General features: G+C 40.8%; 1 protein-coding gene across 1 annotated transcript in view; it reads left to right on the top strand.

The window, feature by feature from the left end:
• HMGA2 (high mobility group AT-hook 2) overlaps positions 1–20,066 on the top strand; it is a 103,344-nt gene that overhangs the window by 20,499 nt on the left and 62,779 nt on the right. Inside the window, exon 3 of the mRNA XM_066591570.1 lies at positions 13,564–13,614. Coding sequence (XP_066447667.1) covers positions 13,564–13,614 — 51 coding nt within the window. The remainder of the gene's footprint in view (positions 1–13,563; positions 13,615–20,066) is intronic.

Here is a 20,066-nt window from a genome sequence, read left to right as displayed (position 1 = left end):
TCTCTTCCAAATCTAATAACACTGGACTCCTATGCAACTGTATTTGGTCTGCTGGTCAATGTGGCTAAAACCCAGGTATAAAGATCACGCCTTCCTTAGATTCACTGTATAAATGGAACTATCCCCCATTTTTTTAACTCTATGAAGAGGTGAGCTCAACACACTTTTTGGATAGAATGCATACATTCAGTTAAAATGACAGTTTTACCACAACTTCTTTAGCTTTTTAGATGCCTCCCTATTAATTATCAATGTCTCTCTTACTGACTTGAAATATGTGCAACAAGCAATCTTGGGGAAGGGGGTCTCTTAGTCTCTAATTTACAAAAATACTTTTTAACCTCCCAATTATTAGAAATCCATCTATATTTGTAGGATCTAAAGTCTCTCTATGGGTGGAATTAGAAGCTTCCTTTCTAGCCCCAGTTGAACTTAATGCTAATTTCTGCTACAAAAAATCTAAAACCCACATTTGTACAGCACCTCTCACCCCTAGCCTGCCACTTTTTTTCTAATTTGGAGGAAAAACCGTATGCACTGCTGTCAGTCTATCCCCCATTATTGCCTATTATCCCTAACCAGGCTTTTGCCCCAAGTACCCAGAGTGATGGGTTCCTTTGGTGGTAAAACAAAGGTCTGACTTTGTTATATCTCTTCATGCTGCAACCTAAACTCCTCACTCCACAACAATTTATAGAAAAATGCTCCATTCCAAGACCTCTATGGCTGGATTTATCCAGATTTATAGCTTCCTTCGATCACAGATAACATCCAGTCCTTTTAATATCCCTACTACCTTTGAGAGATTATACATCTGGTCACTAGTGTGGCTCAAAAAACTCAACTTTCAACTACAAAGCAAGACACCTTCCAATTTTTTTCCTTTTAACAAACCTTTATTTGGGGCAGAGTTTTAGGTTCTTATGTCCACAACAAGGTTGTGCTCAGACAATAAATTTTCAGACTTTTTACTAATAACGAAGAAGAAAAACAACTATTGTTTCAAGTCGTGGAAGCAAATCACAAGAAGTCTTCTGTCCAGTCCTTAAAGGGGTTGTCTCGCGGCAGCAAGTGGGGTTATACACTTCTGTATGGCCATATTAATGCATTTTGTAATATACATCGTGCATTAAATATGAGCCATACAGAGGTTATTCACTTACCTGCTCCGTTGCTAGCGTCCCCATCTCCATGGATCTGTCTAATTTCGCTTTCTTCTGGCGTTTTTAGACGCGCTTGCGCTGTGCGGTCTTCTGCCTGGTGAATGGGGCCGCTCGTGCTGGAGAGCTGGTCATCGTAGCTCCGCCCCGTCACGTGTGCCGATTCCAGCCAATCAGGAGGCTGGAATCGGCAATGGACCGCACAGAGCCCACAGTCCACCATGGGAGAAGACCTGCAGTGCATCGTGGGTGAAGATCCCGGCGGCCATCTTGGTGAAGGAAGAAGTAGGAAGAAAGAAGAAGTCGCAGAGCGGGGATTCGGGTAAGTAATATATATATAAATATATATATAATTTTTTTTTAACACATCCCTTGGGTTTGTCCTGCGCCGAACGGGGGGCCTATGGAAAAAAAAAAAACGTTTCGGCGCGAGACAACCCCTTTAAGCACTGACTGACAAGTATCTGTCATAATTTTGACTATTTTCATATATTTGGAGGTATTTATGTAGGAACAGCATAAATGTGTAGATCATCAGGACAAATGCCATTGTCAATACTTAATGTTTTATAGTATTGCGGTTCTTTTGCTAAAGCAAATTGTTAATATTAATGCTGTAGCTTGTGTAATTGGAAATCTTAAGCATAGGTGCAATTTCTCATATCAGTTTTGAGCACCATCTTGCAGTTGGAATTTACAGCTAAAACTTTACCCTAACATTACTATTAGCAGATGTAGCAAATTGGGAATGTGTCTTGCTGTATAGCTGCCATTTTTTTTTTCTGTGTGATCTCTCTATGGGCTACCCTAATGGTCACCCCTTAAACCTGGTGTAATTTCCCTCCTCTATGCTACCATGAATTGACCTTTCCCGGAAGTTAAACTCCCTTTTATGAAACGCCAGGAATCGGAACTAAACATATGTCCCTCTCTCTAGTTTGGTGGCAACATTGCTTTGCTTTTATATCTAAAAGGTAGCTGGCTGAATTGTCATTCAAGATATTACATAAAGCTTGTTTTGTCCTCCTTGATAATCCATAAAGTCTCCCCAAATACCTGCCCAAACTGTTTCAGAGGCTGCAATTATACTAGGAATGAAATCACATATTTAGTGGACATGCCCAATATAAGGTCTCTTTGGAGGCAGGTAACTAACCTTATATCTAGAGTTCTTGGCAAAACATTCCCTCTCTCAATCTATTTGCCTTTTGGCTGACAAACTTTTGGCTGACAAACTCCTTGGGTTTAGTAATCAACAACATAAACTTTCCCAATATATTAGTGTGCAGCTAGAATTTCTATATTGCCTCTCAATGGCTATCACCCACTCTTCAAATTAATCCAATCCATGTTCGATTCTGAAGAATGATGTTATACAAAGTTTTCAGCTATGAAAGAAGATAATATGGATCCTTTTCTCTGGTCTATATATCTTGACATACCGGTCTTTTTCAACTACTTACCTCCTAAGAAAAATATGTTAAGAGTATTCACTAAGAGGGGGGGGGGGGGGGAGGGGGAGTGGCACAGGGCTCTGCTTCCTTGATCTCCATTCTCCTTTATATAATAATTTACCTAACAAAATTACTTTTTCCAACTCGCTTAACTCTTTGTGTGGATGTTTTGTGTTTATTGCTTTTGTATTAAATTGTTGTACCCTCTGTGAGGGGAACTTTCTAGCTTCACAGCATGTACAGCTACGCATAAATGCTAATAAAGTTATTTGAGACTAAAAATTTGCTGCCAGATGTAAAAAAGGGCACAAAAAATTTCAAGCCTAAAATGATTCCGTCTACAAGTACCAGATGCAACAGCAATATAAAGAAAAGTGTCTAGTTTTTTTCAAATTAAACTTTTACCAAATGAGACGAAATTCGAACAGCCAATTCAGAAAATGTACTTGCTATTTATTAAAAAAAAAAAAATTTAGGAAAAGTCACCCATAGGTGGCGCAGTGGCTATGCAAATCATTCTACAAATGTTCAATAAGTTCCCTTTGATTTTCAGCAACACTCTCCATTTGCAAAACCACGTTTGTTTGTTTTTTGTTTTTTTTTTCTCAACCACTGGACATAGGAAGTCGGCATTAATCGCTACAACATGCCGACGAATGCTGTCTTTCAGATCTGACACTGATGCAGGTCTATCACGGTAGACCTGGTCTGCTACAGCGCCACCTTCTGGCAGCTTTTTTTGCTAATTTTTTTTCATAAATGTTACTGAAATGACCGTTATCACAGAATTTAATCTCATTTGGAGCAGCAGAACACTGTTAAGAGGCCTGTGAGTTATACTACAGCGTGAATTTTGTGCGATGTACACAACTCTCCCAAATATGAAATTGCATGTTCTATTTTTGGGCGTTCCCTCGCAACATCTCAACGATTGTTTTCAATTCGACCTTGAAAGACCTTTCATGCCGTGTGATGCTCATTCATTCAAGTGTGAGGTTTCCCTTCGGGAAAATTGCACTTTCACGGAAGCTATGCAATTTTTAATTAAATGCTTTGCGTCGCCATGAAATTCACACATTGACAAACCTGATATCGGGCTTTGTTTTTTGGCCTGATATCTCACTCGCCCGGCCTTAGGGAAGTTTGATTTCGCTAACCGTGTATACACAACATGAAGATGAGTAGATTAGTTCGTTTCTCCTCCAATTCAAGGAAGAGTAGACACTGCATTATTAAAATTGAAAGAGAAAGGGACTGCCATAACCCTCTTTGTGACAGATACTGGTAAAGCTCAATAATTGCCCTAAATATATTATCTAGCCTGTCCTGCGTTCCTATTCCCCTTCTTACTGGAGCAGACATCGCCCTGGCAGTCAGAGGGTATGTCATGCTACAGCTAAACCTATAATTTCCCTAATCTGCCAGTTTTGCAAACTTGTTAGTATGCGCCGGTTCAGCACTAGCGTACTTGATGCTTTTCACTCTACCCCTCCTTCTGTCACTGAGCTAGCTGCTTGCTCACCCTGCACTTCAGTGCTACCCTCTACCCCCACATATGCCCCCTGCTCAAATTTGCTGCTCAATGAGCAGGAAATTTCTTTTCATGTCAGTGGATCTCAGTGTTGCAAGCTACGCTTTTAGATCCAGAATCTGGGATTCTTAACGTGTAACATGCAAACCTCTTGTACAGCAGTATGATTTAGAGATTTATTGTACTAAAGAGGTGCTAATTTATCAGACAACCTATGCTCATCTACTGGCATGTTTAAGTCTCAGCATTTCTGTAATTTGGTGAAAAATTTTGGTGCTTTTACCACTTTAAATCACGTTTAAAGAAAGTAACCAAGGAAAACACCAACTCTGGTGAGCTGATATCAGACCTAGTGTTTTCATTTGTTTTCTTTTTCTGAAATCCGTTCACCATCAGGACTGATGTCTGTATCTGCTTATTTGGCATCATGGCCTAATAATCTTGGCTAGTGCATTTTAGGTTAATTTATCAGCCTCTAGCTGACTTCTCTGGTATGAGCGTTCTACATATTTGTGGATTTTAAAACTGGATTATTGAGAGCTCTGTGATTCTTACCAGAGCATCCCAATACCATACTTTGGAGCATTAAAGGTCTTTTTGAGCATCCAATATATCTACATACTATTGAAATATCAATCCAATAGTTTTGTAGTATACTGTTCAGTCTGTACCCCTCTGTGAGTCTGGTTTACCCGTCCTGGCTATCCCACTGAGGGCCCTTGCTAGACACCACTAAGGGCTCTACGTGGCTGAAAAACACATTAACAGCCTCTTTAGCGTTTATCAAGTGTTTTTTTTTTTTTTTTTTTTTTTACATCTTTTGGTTCCTTGGTTGTGTATCTTTGGGCACAGTCCTTAACCTCCATTCTGAGGGCTGGAGTCTGACACCACAACGAGGTACTAGCTAGCCTGGTGATATTGATTGGGGGGGAGGGGCTATCCAACTTACAATCCCCCCCTTTATCAGGCCCTACCATCCATCAGGGCTTTTGTTATCCCCTTTTCACATCTTTGGGGTTTCTCACCTTTTGTACTATGGTTTCATTTTTACCATAGAATCTAGGAGTATATGTCTCCCTTTTACACCCCGTGGTTTTAGTTATCAATAAAACGGTTGTTTTAGGTTATTCTTGTGTAGGGGTTTTTCTGAGAACCTGGTATATTTTAGAAAACTTGATAATCTCTGGTACGTTTTAAGTTTAACGTAAGGTTATGCAGCTAATATTAATATCTAGATCATGCTGGCATGCCTGTGAAGACATTCGGAAGAAGCTGCAATAGCAAATCCTTGGTCAGGTTCTGTCAGGTGTGCTGCAGGTGATGTGTTGTACATCCGCTGTCCTATTTTATCCTTGTGAGCAGAATGAAAGCGTTTTCCTTTATTGCACTATTAGTGTTGTCTGCTCATTACAGGGACAGCTGTCTGTGAGATCAGGAGTGGATTTGGCTATGTGATATATTTTGGATTAGGATGGACCCTGGGTGCAGTACTGCACAACTATGGATTGATCTTGGAACCTTTTCTCCACTTGAACTCAAAGGACATTTTAACAGGAGGATCAATTTATTTTCTGTATTGAGTGATGAGGTATTACATTAATGTCTATTGTGGTGGACTACTGCCTAAACCTTGCAAGCTCTGCTTAAAATTCAAGTGTTGCTTTATCTTGAAATTGCACATTTGTTGTGTGCATTGTTGAAGAACCCTGCGTTGGTTCGAAAGCTCGCTATAACATCATGTATTTTTGTTAGCCATTAAAAGGTATCATATCTGCAAGATTACTTGGTTTCTCTTAATGAGAACAATGCAATTTTGTTTTCTTTTAGTGATGGGTGGTTGCATATTTTTGACTAAAATGTTGAATGCATAGATGTAAGCATTAAGGTACATTCGATTGGTGTAAGCATTAACCCCTTAGTGACGGCTCCATTGCCTTTTTACGTCCTAGCTAAGTGGGCTTTAATTCTCAGGGACGTAAAAACATGCTTTCCCTGAGGATGTGACAGCTCCATGCTGTCGGCTCCCAAAGGTAGCTGAGACCTGGAGCTGTCATGGTGGGCAGGGATATCCAACCTCCAGTAATGCAATCCACTGGATAGCGCCGATCGCCTTAACGTAAATAAAAAGTGAAAAAAGTAAGAGATTTAGCTCCCCTCATGGATTGGATCCATGAGGGTAGCTGAAACGACTCCCCTCCGTCCTCCACGATGTCACGTGACAATCTGGTCCGAAAAGGACCTTTGGCCATCTTCTGTGCATGTGCGCTAAAGGAAAAATGGCGACTTATGCGCAGAAGACCGGATTGTCGCAGGACATTTGAAATCTCTGGCTCCCAGCTACTGAAGGTAGCCGGAAAGCAGGAGATGTCACCGGTGACTGGTTCCCTAGCTTGTGATCCCGTTAGACGCGTGCACAGAAGGGCTCGCACCCTGGGAGAATTAAAATCCCTCTGCTCCCGGCCAGCATTTGTAGCCGGGAGCAGAGAGATCACCAATGGATAACAGTGATCATGTAAAGTTAAAAAAAAAAAAAGTTTAAAAGTTAGTTTTATCTCCCCTCATGGATCATATTCGTGAGGGAGGATGAAATTCTGTACCTGAGACCCCTGGATTTATCTGTGGACCTTACCCCGGTTTCTGCGCTTCTTTTGGTTTGGACCCTGTTGTGCTTACAAACATAATATTAGGGCCACAATGAGGGTGTTTCTGAACACAGGACAAACGGGGGTATCCATTTTGGGGTGTAAATCCTTAGTTTTCATGTGCACTATAAAAAAAATAATGTCTTTTTAAAATGACATATTTGCAAAAATATGAAATTTTATTTTTTCTCCTGTAAATTGCATTAATTCCTGAAAAAAAACTCTAAGTTCAAAATATGCATGACACCCCTCAGTGAATACATTAAGGCCTCATGTCCACGGGGAAAATCAGGCCCACCGCGGATTCTTCATGGAGAATCCGTAGCGGGTCCCTCCTGCCCCGCGGACATGAGGCTAAAAAACAAGAATAAACTCACCTCTCCGGATGCTGCGGATCTTCCTTCCTTCACGGCCGGATCTTCTTTCTTCGGCCTGGCGGATGTGCTTGGCACGCCGGCAGTTGATTGAAGGTGCCACAACACTCCAGTTAGCACCGCAACCAACCTCTTATCTAGCCTGTAACATCATGCTCATCAGTCACATGGCCTAAGAGCAGCTCAGTCCCATGCAGATATGCAGTCAGGTGCTGTGATGCTCACCCAAGCGCTGCAACAGACAGATGATTGGTGTAGGATCTGTGTGGCTGACCCCCAGCAATCTGATATTTATGACCTAACCTGGTTATCAGTATCTTAGTCCTGGAAAACCTTTTTAAGGCCCCCTGTCCACAGGCGAGGCAGAATATCGCTAGCAATATTCGCCGTGGAGGAGCAGGGGAGAGGGCTGTCAGGTCTCCACGCTGAGCCTATTTGACGGATAGGCTCACTGCAGAGAATCGCGGCATGCCGGGATTTGAATCCCGCGAGCAGAGTATCACTATGGTTCTCCGCTCGTGTACGTCGCGGTTGCGCTTTCCATAGCAACACTATGGAAAATGTTCACTGCGTTGCCCGTGGCCAGAGTATTGCCGTGGATAACGCAATGAACAATCGCCCGTGCACAGGAGCCATAAGCCTGTGCAACAATACGTGTTTTTTTTGGCATGCAGATATCCCTTCACAAGTCTTCAAGGGCCACTCCGTCGAAAACTTGTATTTGTTTCCATCCCTGCCCCCCTCACCTGACTGCCTGTCACACTCTGGAGTTCTCCTCTGCAGCCACTTCCATGCAGTGCATCCTTTTGGTCTGATGCTTATAAGGTACAATCTTGATGGTGTGATGTTTTCTTTCACTTTCAAATCAATCCCCATGATGCCTTGGCACAGCATTAACTAGAGGCTGTAGTGTTTCTGTCTGCTGGGAGAATAGTTTAAATATCATTACCTTTTATAGTCGCTTAAATAAGCTACAGACTATAAATGTACAGTAAGGCAGATGAGCTGTCATCTCCTCTATTATAACTGTGTGAAAGGAGTTGTCTGATCATCATTAGTGACTGTAACTGGAGCGCCCGTGTCCCTCTAGTCCGTTCCTGTGGTTGGGGTGATTTAACAGCATCAGACAAACTGAGAAATTGACTAGTTTCAGACAGCATAAACCCTAGGAAACTTGAGCTGGTCAGAATTGAGATCATATGACCATCTAAGGAAAAAGAGGCCAGGAGTTTCAGGCTTGATCTGCTGTTATACAATTGCTATTAATGATAAAGCCATTCAATATATTCTCAATTAGAAACCTAGAACATTTACAGCAGAAAAAGACCACATGGTACATCTAGTCTGCCCTTCTATTTTCTTTTTATTTCTCTTTAAGGATATGGTCATATGCTTATCCCAGGCATGCTTGAATTCATTTGTTGTTAATTTTCCAATCACTGCTGAAATTATGAAAGAGCCTCCTGATGGTCGCTTTGAATCAGCAAATAGAGGTTTTTCCTATATGTGAGGGCCTAAGAGCTGGATATGCCATATGTCCAGCCTATGGATATGTGCCATCAATGTGGTAGCTAGAGATACCCCTTTAATGTATACTAGGGTGTACATGTTATCGGACAATACAAATTCAGATTTTTCTGAACCAGTATATGAATAGGTTTCACTTATGAACTTTGTTAGGACGACACGTCTGCTTTTAACAGGTTCTTTTTATAATGGTGTGATGTCTTTCCAGCATTTCACATGTCAGCAGTTTTTTGCAAGGAGCAAATCATATCGTATAGTCATATGTTTACAGATCCTTGTATGTCACCTTTTATTTATAGACTGCCTGTGTTCCAGGGAGCATGCTTTAAAATGTGTTACAGAGAAGACGGCTTTTGCTACATTGTAAATTATTAAAATAAAATACCCTATAATTATATATATATTTTTAAATCTAACACCAAAAATTATTACTTTTTAATAAGCCTGCAACTACATGATACAAAGACATTTGTCATTGATATGAACCGTTCACCGGGTATAGAATAAATCATATGATAAATGTAAAATTACAGAGGTGGGGGAAAAATGTACAAAGACATAACTCCCAGAAAAAGAAGCCAAATATGCATCACCTGATACTGCAGGTTAGGTCAATCGCCATAGACCCTAGTAGCTAAATGTTCATGTGCTGACTAATGGGCAGCCACTCAACTCAACTCAACCCAATATTAGAGGGAGGGGTGACTGCAGACAACATAGTCTGCACATATGAACTGATACCAAGTATGCCAGCCATAGACTTGGCCCCAATGCAAAATCTGTAACAGGGCCCCCAACTATACTGCTTTATTCATTGGACTGGGCTTATATGGAGAAGAGACTCCTTTTGGGACTCCTAAGGCTCCTGGGCCGGGGTGCAGCTGGGGTGCAACCGCATCCCCTATAGTTATGCCAGTGAGCCTAAGCATTTATTAAGATGAGAGAGTGCGAATTGCACACTAGAATCTGGGGCACAACTTACAGCAGAACGCACATGGATATTGAATCGCCTATTCTCATCTGATATGGGATACAATAGGACATGTAGCAATTTTTTGTGACACTTGCTGTTGAAAAAAAAACACTCATAACAGCAATATTTTTTGGCCTCTTTGGTTTTTTTTTTCCCCTTGTGCGTCCTTTTCACATTTAAAATCTGTATCTCTTTGATTCGCATGATTTTGTGTGAAAATTGCCGCAAAATCATATATAAAAAAAAAGCTCATATTAAATTAAAATATAGAACCCTGTGTGGCGCAAAATGTTAAGGGAGCGAAATGCAGTCCTAAGCTCTCGCTCATGACCTAGAGGTTGCGGGTTCAATCCCTGCTTGGTTCAGGTAGCCATTCAAGTTTGACTTGGCCTTCCATCCATCAGAGGTCGGTAATATGACTCCCCAACTTGCTGGAGGGTAAAAGATGACTGGGGAAGGTAATGGCAAACCACCCCGCAAAAACCGTGTGCTAAGAAAACATCACGATGTGACATCACCATAGGAGTCAGTCATGACTTGGACCAAGGGACGTTACCTTTTACCTACCTATTAAAATATATATCCTTTGTAAGATTCCTTTTAAATATACCGATTCTCGTTTGAATGGGCGAGTGACGTTACCAATGGCTCGTTTGCTCTTGTGCAGCTTGTTTAGACAGGCAGAGCCATCGTTGGCTCATTGAAAGGGGCATCGTTCGGTCTTTCACATTTGCTGTATAGGCAAAAATAAAAGACTGAACAAGTGCTGTTTAAACTGAACGGTAAGTCAACGACCCAGAAATAGTTTTTATGCCTGCATAAAATTAACGATGAGCGAAAAGCGAAGAATTCTTGTTCGTTGTTGGCTCACGTTTAGAATGAACTATTATCGTTCGCTTTCGCTCGAACGATGTTTGTGGTTTTAGGTGCCCTATAGTAGTTTTAATGATACTAAAGGTGCTTTTAGACAGAACAATCACCACCGCAGTCTATAAAGTAATAGCCTGACAACCAGTCAGAACTGGTACAAGAGTTAGGGGCGCAAAGGAGAATAGTGAGCATAACCCCAGTCCCATGATGGCGCCATTGAAACCTGTGGGGGGGGGGGGGGGGGGGGGGGGAGGGTATAATTTTTAAGTGCATCTACCTATAGCAGACATAAAATTAAGTCTGTAGGGGGATTGGGTCTGCAGCTGAATCCTACTATCCCTCTTCCCACCCATTGTTACATAAAAATAACTGATTCCAATTTATTGGGAGGCTATGTTGAGGGAATCTACCCTGGTTGTCAGAACTATTGCTTTATAGACTGCGGAGGTGGCTTTAGTTTTACATGTCCAATAGTTTTTAGCAACACTAATAAAATATATATATTTTAATAAGTAGGGATGTTTTTTTTCCAATAGGCATTTTTCTTTGATGTGATTATGCCATGATCCACTAGGGTCTCTTCTCTTTTTGCTGAAATGCCACAAAAAGGCGCAATGCACATTGACACATGCATTTTTTTCAGCAGAAACACATAAACAATGGATATCTATGGGAGAAAAACACCAGCAACTGACTGAAAGAACGCCACCCTTGGAGCATGATTCATTTGTCAAAGCCCAAAATCACAAGGCGAAAAGGAAAATTTTACAGAAAATCTCAAATTTTTTTGTAGTGCGTTCAATTTTCCCTATTGGCTTCTGCCTTACATCTGTTCACTGTATTTTTTTTTTTGACCAATGCAGGGGAAAACGACAGGTAACAGACACAGCAAATAGTGATGTTTTGATGCAAAACGTTATTTTTAAAACACCCTAAAGTTTACAGTATTTCACATACACCGTGTGTGGCTTTCTTTTTTTACTAAACATTTTTTTACATGCGCTTTCCTGGCAACCTTTTTTTCCTGTATGAAAGTCACATGACAATTAGAAATAAAGCCAACCATAAAAACTCATTTCATATTTCCTTATTGGCCTTACAGTAATATCTGGCTGCTGCATTTTTTTGGCACAAAAAAACTCTAAAAACATGGTGTGTTTTTTTTTCCAAAAATTGCTGTGTTCACAAAACCGCCCTACTGTTTGGCATCTTTTCACTGTAGTGAAGCCTTTGACTTAATGCCAGAAGAAAGCCCATGCTTGGAGCCTCCAAGGATTTAAAAAAAAAAATGCCATGGACCAAAAAAAAAAAATACCTGGAAGGCTTATGGCAGGGCCTTTTTAAAACTGATGAATACTAGAGTGTGACTAATACTCCTTTGACTAAATTCTTCAAAACTGTACATTCTGACCAACTAACCCGTTTCTACGCAGTGCGGGAATATTTTTCTCTAATTCTTATAAAAAACTTTGAGAGGAAAGCGAGCTGAGAGTCTCCTAAAAGAATTCATTACACAAGACTGTCCAGCACATAAGCGCCCGACAGTTGTCCCTCAGAGTACAGCCCAACTATCGCTCCTGTGCTTTACACAGGAACGATAGTCGTCTAAGCGAATGGAGGCAGAGCTGCCAAGTTCGTTTTGACTCGCCTCCATTCACAGTAAACGGGAGTTGCTCAAAAAATTAAGCAGCTCCTATTTACATGGCCCAACAGCTGCCTGGTTCTTAGATCTGCTAATAAGCAAGTGACTCCAAGTGAGCGTTCTCTCTGTAGGCGACCGCATGTACATGGGAGGATGATTGTATGAATTCGTTGTTTGCAGTGATAACTCGGGCGATAATCGCCCTGCATAAAGGTACCTTAAGTCACTAACGAGAAGATCATTTTTCTGAACAGGTTTTTACTGATTGTTTGTCTTTGTCACAATAACAAATCTGTTTTTAAGGCATCCTTCACACATAGGCTTGTTTGTAGTGTTTCATAAATCCCTTTGGTCTTACAGCTGTCATCTGGACACAACAGGGCTTATTTACTAAAACTGTCTAGAAGTTAGAAAGTGCAAACTTAGAGACCGTTTACATGTAACTTGCAAACAAACGAATTTGAGCGATAATCGTGTAACCAGCGAAAAAACTATCTCTGGATCGCTGGCATCTCGTTACGTGTAAACGCTCAGCGCTTCACATAAGAAGGTGAAGTGCTGAGCGAGGAGCCCGCAATCAAGCGATATGTCTGTCTAAACAATCTGCACGCGCGATAAGACCTTGGCGATGACGCTCGTGCAGTCATTTAGAGGACTATCGTCCCGTATAAAAGGGGCATTAGACTAGATGGTCTAAAAAGTGCCAGATTTATCACTGAATTATAAATCTGTCTAAAAGTGTCTAGAAAACGTATATTTTGAATAGTAAATAAGCCTGTCTCAAATAACACAAGCACTAAAACTGCATTTTTTTTATTTTTTTGCCAAAAAGACTGAAAGAAGCCTGAAAAGTTATTGTAATTCTTTTTTTTTTTTCTTCTTTTGGTATGACGTTTTTACAGCATTTTAAATGTCATCAAAGCTATCAGTACGTATTGGGGGCAAGTATACATACCAAACCTGCAAGAATTTTTTTTTTTTTATATATTTTTTTACGATAGTGGTATTGTTAGGGCATATTCACGTTTTGTGCAGCATGTTCAATTTGGAGCCTGTGCTAGATGAAATAGTGCAGCATGCTGTGTTATTTAGTCCAGTAAAGTGCTTTTTGGAATGCCAGAAGCTGGACGTACCTAATTATAGTCAATGGGGTCCGTTTGGCATCGCTCGGTTGCAGTATGTGCCGGATCCAATGGTTCTTGAATTTTCATTGTCCTCCTCTAAAGACCGAGCCAAACAATAGAAATCTCCCAGGTGTAAAAGGGTCACAATTTACACTAAATATTGGTTTATTCACTTCATCCAAGAACGATATTGGCGTACTACTTGGTTTCAAATTTTGCTTAATCTCATGCACATTCTTAAAAATGTTTTTGTTCTTTTTTTAAAGAAAGAAGAGAGCAGTGGTGAGAAGCGGCCAAGGGGACGTCCAAGAAAATGGGTAAGAAGTTAAGGATTTAGTGTGTATGACATTGAGGAAAATGACGGTGAGCTGACAGCCATCTAATGTGTACTGGCGGTTTTACAATGTCGTCAGGCAGAGGAGTTCACACAGTTTTCCTTTTGCCAAAGCTGGGTCAGGATTAAAAGTACCGAGAAGAATGGGTCTTGCCTTTGCATTTCTGCATCTCCAGGATTCACTCATGATTTGAACCATACAAATGTATACTAGGAACTAAAGCAAAAACGCTCCAGCATGTGGATGAGGGCTTAAGAATTAGACTCCACTGACATTACCTCCTTTAGTTTGTGGGAGGAAGATGCCTATAGACATATATTCAGTTACTCACTGCACAGTTGGGTATATATTGCAAAGTTACTCATTTTCACTTTATTGCTAAAAAGGTTCAGGAATCAATGTGCAGTGTTTGGTTCTACAAATATATTCGTATTTCTTTAACCATTTGAACAAGTGGGAGTTTGGATTTACTTTTCGTAAATAATAAATACTGTACTCTTCTAATAGATTCATGACTTTTCAGATTCTGAACATTTTAGGCTGCTTCCACATGGGCGATTTTTCTCATGATGCGACAATGCTACAAATCACATATATGTGGAGCCCATGCTTTCCTATGGGTTCTCTCACACAAGCGATGTCGCAGGCTACAAAACATTGCGAGACTACAAAATCGCGGCATACTGCATACAGCCGTTATTTGTGTTTTGTTTTTTTTCTAGTCAATGTTTCCCTATGGGGCCTTCCTTTTTGTTGCATTGCACAAAAAACGCGTTTTTTTGTGCACTGCGATGCAACTTTTACAGTAGGAAATCCAACTGTAAAGGCCATAGTTGCAATAGAAAAAAAAAAAACCTCACCTAAGAAGCGCTGTCCGGCTCCGGCGCGGGTCTCTTCACGTCCGGCACTCGTCTTCAGTCTTCTGCCAGCCCTTCCTGAAATGGAGGATCAAAATCCTCACCCCCAGGAAGGGCTGGCTGTTATTGGTTTTTGATCTTCTAATCCAGGAAGGAACTCTTTTTGTTTTTTGTTTTTTTTTTTGAACAGGGTAAAGCCGATTTCTTTATCCGTCATCAAGCATGTGCATCTATAATGATTGGTTTCACAAGTGGCAATGCTATTCAGAAATGGGCGCATTGTGGGCACCATGCTTAGTGGATCCTTATAGCCCTTGTGAGATGAGACTGCTAGCAAAAAGCCGATGTATTTGAATGCAAGTTTCTAGGAAACCGTCTTTACAGTGTTATACAGTAGCTATGAGAGATTTAAAATTAAAGTCCTCAGCTCAGATAAACATAAAGGTAATGCACTATCCGCTGTTATAAAAATAAATACACGCAGAACGGTGACCCAGTAATCATGCAGGATTTTAATCTGTCCATTCATTTGTTTACATCAGTACTTGTAAGCCAAAACCTGGAATGGGTCCAAAATACAGAAGAGATGCAAATCTTTCCATTTTACTTTTCTACGTAGGTTGAATTCTTGGTTTGTGCTACCTTCCTCCATTATCTAGGCCTCTAGCAGTTCAATGCAGCCATCATCTATCATTAAAGGGGTTTTGTCATAAAAAAAAAATAAAAAAAAAATTCTATACTCCTACTTCTTCCCGATCAGTCTCCTTACCACATCTTCTCATCGCTGAGCTTCTCCAGTGTCCCAGGTCACCTCACCTCATGCTGGCCGGTTTGTTATAAAGGTTGCATTCCTTGCATCCTCTTCCGGCCGGGTCAGTGAAGATCAGGTCCCTGTGCTGTAGAGTTCATTGGTTAGGAAGGAATTCTAATCTATTGCCGAAACAGCGTGCATGAGCAGTCTCTGCAGTAGACCGGCACTCCCCCTGTGAACTATAACGTAACCTACATTGGCTGGCAGAAAGAAGACTTCCTGTGAATGTACGTAATGTCATAGGAAGCAGAAGAATCAGCTAGCTGAAGGTGAGGTGATTTCCCCCCCCCCCCCCCCCCCCCCAGACTGAAGGTGATAGGAGAAGATAGGTGAGGTGAAGATCTGGTAAGTAGACCGAGGGGAAAGGAATAGGTAGCTATAGAATTTATTTTTTAATCGGCCCCCTTAAAAGATGATACCCCACAGAAAGTATTGTTTTTAGTTAAATCTAGTCCATAATTAACATTTTTGTATTTGCATTTAAAAACCTGTTTGTATCCCCAGATATTCCTGGACTAATGTTAGAATAGTGCAGCTTGCTGTTTCTATTCTGCATCTACCTCCGTAAAGTATTCCAAGGTAGACACACAAGCTCAGTTTTGCTTCTCTGCAGTAATGCGGTCTCACTTTTATCAATTGTCTAAGAAGCATTAGTCGCCTCTCTTCTCTCCACAATGAGCAGCTCAATGGCTCCCACAGCGCCTCTGGTCTGTGTTTTACAGCATGCATTGCCGGGGCCGTTGCATTACTTACCGGGAGGAAAGCTGAGGTGAATATTACTTTCTTTTATTATTTTAAAGCATGGCCAGCTGTTTAAAAATTTTTAAGCGGCACAACCCCTTTAATTTATACTATACAGAAATATTAAAATTTTATAGGATGAGTAATGTGTACTGTATTTCCTACAAGTTGTGAGTTGTAAATACATGCCTCCTTGTTAAATAGAAAGTTAGGAAATTGACAAGGATGAGCGATCTTCCAGTTTTGCTATCATTGTGCAAATTGTCTGCACTGTTTTAAGCTAAATATGGATTTTCTTCTTGCATACTAATGAGGGACAGCATCAATAGTTAGAGCACATAACATTTATATCAACATTTTTCTGTTTATCCGTCTACACCCCCTTCATGCTACAGACTAATATCCGATCTTATGATATTATTATTTAAATACCACTGTATTTAAATAAAAGAAAATATATCCATTTTTTGTAAACCATTGAAATATCAATGTGGCATGCAAAACCACCAACAACAAAAAAATCCTAACGCAAAATCAACACATAGCTGGGCATTTCAGTCAATGCAATTCTACTGACAAGGACATTTTCATGCTACATTGTAATTTAATAGTAGTGCACTATTCAATAGATAGGTGTGAAATATAGAACGAAGGTAGCATCATTACCATAAGCCCCCCAGTCAGGCTTGGAACAAGATTCCCATCTTCCAAGCCACCACTCCGATCATGTGTGCGGTTACTCATTGTCCGTTACGGAAACACTCACTCTGATGGTATATAGACACTAGACTGTTACACGTTCTACATCTTTAATGCATATCGAAGTATAATTATGCTGTTCTTTTTACCACCTAACAACCAAATAATGCACATTTGGCTTTTGAAAGCAAACTTAGTACTAGCATCAAGTTCTATCTGTTTAGATTCCTTTAATCTAACTTTTGCTGGATGCTTAGTTATTTAAATTGATTATCCATAACATTAAAAACTATTATTGTGTAGGTCCCCGTAGTGCTTCCAAAACAGCTGTGATCTGTCAAGCCATGGACTCCGCAAGAGCTCTAAAGGTGTCCTGTGGTATCTGGCACTAAGATGTTAGCAGGAGATCCTTTAGGCCCTATAGGCTATGAAGTGAGTCCTCCATGGATTATACTTGCTCTCCAGCACATCCTACAGATGGGGAATTGGAGGCCATGCCAACACCACGATGTCTGGTTCTAAAAACATGACATTCTGGAACATGTTTTTGCAGCGTGGCAGGGTGCACGATTTCCTGGAGGAAGCCTCAACCATTAGGGAATACTACTGCTGTGAAAGGGTTTTCTTGGTCTGAAATAATGTTTAGATAGATGGCACATGTTACAGTGACATCCCCATGATTGCCAGGACCCAAAGTCTCAGCAGCACATTGCCCAGAACATCGCACTTCCTCCGTCAGCTTGCCATCTCTTTGTAACACAACATGCTGACATCTTTTCCCCAGGATGCGCGCACACACTTAAAAAAAAACTTGATTCATAGGACCATGTCACCTCCTTCCATTGTTCCATGGTCCAGTTCTGAGGCTCACATGCCCACTATAGGGGCTTTCAGCTGTGAACCAGGATCAGCATGAGCACTCTGACCAGTTTGTGGCTACTCATGTGCAGCACGCTGGGATGCACTACATGTTCTTACACCTTTCTAGACTAGACGGCTTTTTTTTTTTTTTTTAAATCTTTTTTTATTAAAAGATATATGTAGAATAAAAAAGGGGTTGGAGCAAATACATGTCACAATTAACTTGGCAGCTTTAACTTTTTCCGTAATTTGTGCTACAGTCGTTTTTCTTTGGGATTAGACCAGACAGGCTAGCCTTTGCTTTCCGTGTACAAAAATCAGGAGGCCATGAACCTGTTGCCTGTTTTTCATTTGTTTTTCCTTGGACCCCTCATATGACGCAGGCATCGGTGGGCGGGGAAGCTGTTTCACGCTATCTATCGCCGTGCTACAGCAGAAGATAATGTGACGGGTGGCTTCCATTGACTGCAATGGAAGCCGTCCGTGCGTACACCCGGGGCAAATAGAACTTGCCGCGGGTGATTACGGGTGAGTTCACGGGGCAGAATTACACAATTGAGTCACATGCGTTGTCTGTTCCTCTCGAGTGCTGATGGGGGGGGGGAAAGGTGATCTCCATTCTCCCAATAGGTGGGAGTCCTGGAAGTGGAACTTGCTTCGATTTACTGTGGCATATACTTAGGATATACCATAAATGTCTCAGATGGGAATACCCTTGCGTCCATTGGCAGTGGTTCAGTATGGTATTATGGTCCTTAGAACAGAAGTTGTGCACCCATGTCCTAGGTTAATAAGTGTATATATAATAGCATGTCATGTTGCATAAACCACATGCAGTTGAAATCTCAGCCACTTGTGCAGACCAATGACCGGGAGATTTTGCCGATAATACTGCTCTTTTTAAGAGCAAAATCTTCTGGCCATTGGCTGTCATGGGGTTTCAGGGTTTCGGCTGCATGCATATGATAAGCAATTGACTGTGGACTAATTTGGAATAGTTCATTCAAAATTTAAAGAGGTTATCCAGGGTTGGAAAAATGTGGCTGCTTTTTCTAGGTTGGGTCTGATATTGCAGCTCAGCTCCTATTTTTACTTCAATAGAGCCAAACTGCAATACCACATACAACCCTACGGACAATAGTGGCAATGTGTTTAGAAGTAAGAAGCCAAATTTCCTAACACTGGACAGCCCTTTTAATGTTGTCTCGCGTATCGGAGACTCCTGGTATTTTATTTATCCATGTGTGTAACTTTGTTACATAAACCAATTTTTCCAGTAGATTTGCATAGTGATAGATTACTTTGGTTATTGTCATGCAGATTTGGGACTTGCTCTTGTTAGCCTATAGGCCATGCATTGCCTTCCTGGTTGGCATGTTGTCATTTTTTTTTGTTGGATTACAGAAATACATTGTTCTTGTTTGAACGGATAACATAAAAATGGTATTCTGTGTGAGACCTTGGGAAAGGCACTGGGGATGGGATGTTGACATGGAGTAGCAGGGCTGCACTTCTCTAAGCTCTTCACTCTGTATTCTTCTAAAGAAGCCGGGTGTAGGGGTCAGGGCATTATGTAAATGGAACAAGCCTGTAGTACTCAAATGGCTGCTACAAAAAATGAAGTATTCTGTGCACTGACAGATGTAAACATTGACGAGGCAGCACTGGTTGACCAAGCGCTGCTGCCCCTAAAATCAGCTGATCATGGGGGGTCACAATGAACGGATCGCCAGTCGGATATCAATAGCCCATCCTGAGGATAGCCTACCAAAGGCTGGATAACGCCTTCAAGTACACATGGAATCACACAGTACTACAGTGTTATTTGTTATCCATATACACCATAAGAAAAGATAACCTGCATGCATGATTTGCTATTGTAATTATGTGTTTTTAAGATTTGTTCTCAATTTAAAATAATAAGGAACTATTTTTTTCATATTGTGGTTTAAAAAGCGGACATGTGAAAGGTGTCCATAGCTAAACTTAGACTTAGTCCATGTTGTCAATGTAAACAATATTGATCTGTTCTAGACAACCAGTTAAGACTCTTTTAGCTCAAAATGTTGTCATTTGAGCCAATTAACTAGATTACCCACATATCAATAGGAAATCAGAAGTCATTTGAAGAATGCCTGGTATGAGTTTTTTGTATTCTATTTTTATTCATGAGAATGTGTTTTTAAAATATGTGCTTGAATATGAGGCCCTTTTACCAAGTATTTTTAGACTGGGACCTACAGAACAAACAATCCCAATGTAATATATATTGCATTTTCCTATAGGATACACTTTTTCATCCTTTAAGGTGTCACAACATTACTGACTTCAACCATAAATGCCAAGATGTTCGGAAAACACACATGTGAAGTCAGTATAGGTTAACATTCTAGACCAGTGGTCCCCAACCTTTTTTGCACCAGGGACCATCTTCAAGCAAGACCATTTTTCCATGACCCGGCAGG

The sequence above is a fragment of the Eleutherodactylus coqui genome, chromosome 2 (assembly GCF_035609145.1).
Source record: "Eleutherodactylus coqui strain aEleCoq1 chromosome 2, aEleCoq1.hap1, whole genome shotgun sequence".
NCBI lineage: Eukaryota > Metazoa > Chordata > Amphibia > Anura > Eleutherodactylidae > Eleutherodactylus > Eleutherodactylus coqui.
The sequence above is the reverse complement of the archived record's forward strand: the minus strand, read 5'-3'. Positions and strand labels throughout refer to the sequence as shown.